This window comes from Falco punctatus (assembly GCF_963210335.1).
Source record: "Falco punctatus genome assembly, contig: scaffold_46, whole genome shotgun sequence".
Classification (NCBI taxonomy): domain Eukaryota; kingdom Metazoa; phylum Chordata; class Aves; order Falconiformes; family Falconidae; genus Falco; species Falco punctatus.
The window spans coordinates 948,095-952,193 of NW_027660143.1; the positions used below are offsets into that span (position 1 = coordinate 948,095).

The 4,099-nt window shown below is 55.0% G+C and overlaps 1 protein-coding gene across 1 annotated transcript; it reads left to right on the top strand.

Annotated features, from left to right (window-relative positions):
• Positions 1–1,997: 1,997 nt before the first annotated feature.
• LOC308057820 (olfactory receptor 14C36-like) lies at positions 1,998–3,687 on the top strand. The gene has a single exon (XM_080411854.1). The coding sequence runs from the start codon at positions 2,094–2,096 to the stop codon at positions 3,120–3,122; it is 1,029 nt and encodes a 342-aa protein (XP_080267980.1). The 5' UTR covers positions 1,998–2,093; the 3' UTR covers positions 3,123–3,687.
• Positions 3,688–4,099: the final 412 nt, after the last annotated feature.

Genomic DNA, 4,099 nt, shown 5'->3' on the forward strand with positions numbered 1-4,099 from the left:
GTGGCTGTGCAGGCAGGGGTGCCCAGGGCTGTCCTTGCCAGCAGGGTCCCTGCAGCCGCGGGGGCTGTGTGCTGGGGCAGGGGCTCTGCCGCCTGCCAGCGGCAGCTCTCAGCCTGCCGGGGGGCTCCCCACAGCTCTGGGGGCGTATGGACTGAGCCCCGAGAGGGAAGGATCTCTCTGCTGTTGAGAGTGTGCTGCATGGCTGAGCGCTGCTTACAAGGATAGGTTACCCTCAGAATATGTCTGGACGAGACTTTTCGTATCGAAGGTCAGCGCAGGGATTGCTGTGATAAATCCAGGGCTCTCCTCAATCTGTGTTTTCAGTTTTCTGTTGTTGGGGGCAGGAGAGCGAAGGCAGAAATGTTAATGGAGATCTCGAGTTTGAAGATGTCCCTGAGACTGCCAGCTGTAACTCTGAGTGATGAGGAGGTCTGCCAGGAGCCTCCTGAAGTGCCCTCAGCCACTCCTCCGCCTATGAACAGCAGCAGCAGCACCTTTGCTGGAGCCATCAGGGTCGTTCTGAGCTGCCCTTTTCCCCCTGCGGACAGGACCCTGCGCCCAGCCAGTGCCCTGACAGGCAGGTTTGTGCGGGGCCAGTGCACAGAGGCAGAGATGTGGTCTGTGAGCGCTGACAGGGAAAGACCTGGCACAGGGAGATACCTCCCACAAGGAAAATCTCCTGACATCCAGGATATTGCAAGGACTGGTAGGAAACTTCAGACAGAATTGTTGTTGAAAGCAGAATCAGAAAGCTCTCTCTGACCATGTGCAGTGCAGACCCCTTTCTCTGAGGCATCCCCCTGGCTGCTCTCCCCCCAGCAAAGCCTCTGCCCTCAGGGCTGGGGGTCCCGAGGTGTGAGCCCCCCCCTCTGCAGCCAGAGCTCCAGCAGAGCCGCGGTGCAGCTCTGCAGCCACGTGCCCCGGTCCCTCTGCAGAGCACAGGGGCTGAGAGCAGCTGCCCGGCAATGTTGGTGTGTGGGAGGTGGCGAGCAGAGCTGGGCAAGGGCAACGCTGCCCTCAGTGCCTGGCACGCTCGCCCTGGACACTCTTACCTAGACCATCAGTGCAATTTTACTTCTTTCTCTGCCTTTTTGTGTTAGTTTTATTCTCTTGCTCTTGCTGTCAGGCTCTCTGGGGATGGGTGTTTCAGCTGCAGAGTCACACTCTGACCTTGTGGGTCCTCTCCTGCAGGTGTGTCCATGGGAACAAGTGTCCCAGCTTTCCTCTCACCTGTGGGGCTGTGGGCAATGCCCTCTGTGGGGCTGGGCAAGGGGCTGGCTCTCCCTCAATCTGATGCTCTTGTTAGGGCACTTGGCTACCTCCTTGAAGTTCCCTTCCAAGCAGTGAGTTGCCCTCCAGAATGGAAACCTGTCCCCTCGCACCCATTAGTGATCTGAAAGCCCCACGTAGAAGCGTAGAGTTTCTGTGATGGAGAAAACGCTGTTGGGGAGGGTGAAATGAGCTGTGTATCCTTTGCTGTGGGTGGGATGCTGAGTTCTGATGAAAGTCTACAACCTTTACTGGTCTGTGGTGGGTCAGTCTGTTCTCAGCAGTGCCTTGTGGTATTTCAGGGTAACATGGGAGTGCTGCCACCATTCATCTCAGGAAGGTGCAAGCCCACAGAAACTGGGAACCAGATGGACAGACCACCTCCCCTCACTGGGCACTCACCCACAGGCAATCCTCTTGCCTCACAGACCTCACTCTGTTCCACCGGAGGGCAGCCAAAATGCTCTGCTTTTCTGACATCCGAGAATACTCAACAGGAGAGATGGGGGGGAGCTGTGAAAAAAACTAAAACTCTTTTTAAATGCCTTCACCCTTCCCGTTCCTTAGCACTGGCGCTGCAGACGCTGACCAGCCCTTCTGCGTTGGCACTGGTTTCACAGGACAAAGTTAAACACCAGGACTGGTCCCTGCCCCCACCCACTGCTGCAGAGTGGGGCTGGCTGGACAAGAGCCCGTGGGCAGATGCCCTGCTCTTCATCGCCCACACGGCCAGCACCAAGCAGGGCTGCAGCCACACAGCTGCAGGAAGGTCTCTGAGAAAAGAGAGGGATGTCTGTGTGTGACGGGGGGATGGTCTGTGGGAAATGGCTTTGATTTTGCTTGCAGAAGTCTCCCATAAATTACCACTGTCTTTTTCTCCTGTGACAGGACCCTATGCCCAGAGGCAGCAGATGTCCAACAGCAGCTCCATCACCCAGTTCCTCCTGCTGCCATTGGCAGACACACGGGAGCTGCAGCTCTTGCACTTCTGGCTCTCCCTGGGCATCTACCTGGCTGCCCTCATGGCCAATGGCCTCATCATCACCGCCGTAGTGTGCGACCACCACCTGCACACCCCCATGTACGTCTTCCTCCTCAACCTCTCCCTCCTCGACCTGGGCTCCATCTCCACTATTGTCCCCAAAGCCATGGTCAGCTCCCTCTGGGACACCAGGGACATCTCCTACTCAGGATGTGCTGCACAGCTCTTCCTGATTGTCTTTTTCCTTTCGGCAGAGTGTTCTCTCCTCACCGTCATGGCCTACGACCGCTACGTGGCCATCTGCCAGCCCCTGCACTACGGGACCCTGCTGGGCAGCAGAGCTTGTGTCCACATGGCAGCAGCTGCCTGGGCCAGTGGGTTTCTCTATGCTGCGCTGCACACGGCCAATACACTGTCACTGCCGCTCTGCCAAGGCAATGCCCTGGGACAGTTCTTCTGTGAAATCCCACAGATCCTCAAGCTCTCCTGCTCACACACCTACCTCAGGGAAGTGGGGCTTCTTGTGGCTGGTGCCTTTTTATTCTTTGGGTGTTTTGTTTTCATTGTTCTGTCCTACATGCAGATCTTCAGGGCTGTGCTGAGGATCCCCTCTGAGCAGGGAGGGCACAAAGCCTTTTCCACGTGCCTCCCCCACCTGGCCGTGATCTCCCTATTTGTCAGCACCTCATATTTTGCCTACCTGAAGCCCCCCTCCATCTCCTCCCCATCCCTGGACCTGGTGGTGTCAGTTCTGTACTCGGTGGTGCCTCCAGCAGTGAACCCCCTCATCTACAGCATGAGGAACCAGGAGCTCAAGGGTGCAATGTGCAAACTGATAGCTGGATGTTCTTCTGAAGCATTAACATTATGAATAGCATTTATAATGTAATTCATCACAGACCCAGACTGTCTTCTGAATTTTTTGCATTTGCTTGTGGTATTTAATTTCTGATAAAGCGGTCATTCCCATTCTAATTTCTTCTGTGATTTTCCTTTCTGAAGGTGCCCTGCTCTCTCTTTGTCTAACAAAGCCAAAGGGCCATTAAGCAACTTTAATTTTCCTGGGATTCTTCCTTCCAAGGCCTTTCTGGAGCTGCAGGGACAGTTCCTGAGTCCACAGACGGAGAGGAAAAGTTCCTGGCATGGCAGCACTGCCAGGGAACAGCAGCCCTTGGCTCTCCAATACTGTCCTCCTTCTACCTACACACTCCCCTTCTGACCCCCTGCCTTGGTGTAAGGCCTGAGTGCTCTGGCAGCTTGGTCACCGCCGTGCTGCGTGGCAGTCCTGTGAGCGCAGGCAGGGGCAGGCAACAGGCACTCTGTGACGGTGCTGGCCTCCATAAAATGTTCTGGATTTGTGGAGACCACCTGAATGCAGCACTGCAACGTGCTTCCTTGAACCGAGGTCCCCGTGCCCATTGCTCATGACGAGGGCCATCTCCGCGAGGGATTTCTCACTTTGGAGAAATGATAGAAGGCTTTTCCAATTGCTCTTGATGCACAGTGTCTCCCGAGGAAGTGCGGCCAGGTAGGAAAAGCAGTCCCTGGAGCTAAAAACTGCATGGACAGCCTTGCTCCTCAGCAATCCAGTCCCACTATTTTTGTCCTCAGCCCCATGAGACTTACATCACTTGACATCAGACTTCTTCAACCAACTCTGCAGCTGAACATAGCAAATTCTTGACAGTATTTTGCGGTGAATGCAGAGACGGGACGCAGCTTGATGCAAGCAAATGTCAATTTATTGTACAGAAGCACGAGTTTCTATACACTTTCAGAAGCTGCGCGTTTTAAACAGATTGGTTCTTGAAGCTAAGCATTGCATACTAGGCAATCCCCGATTGGTGG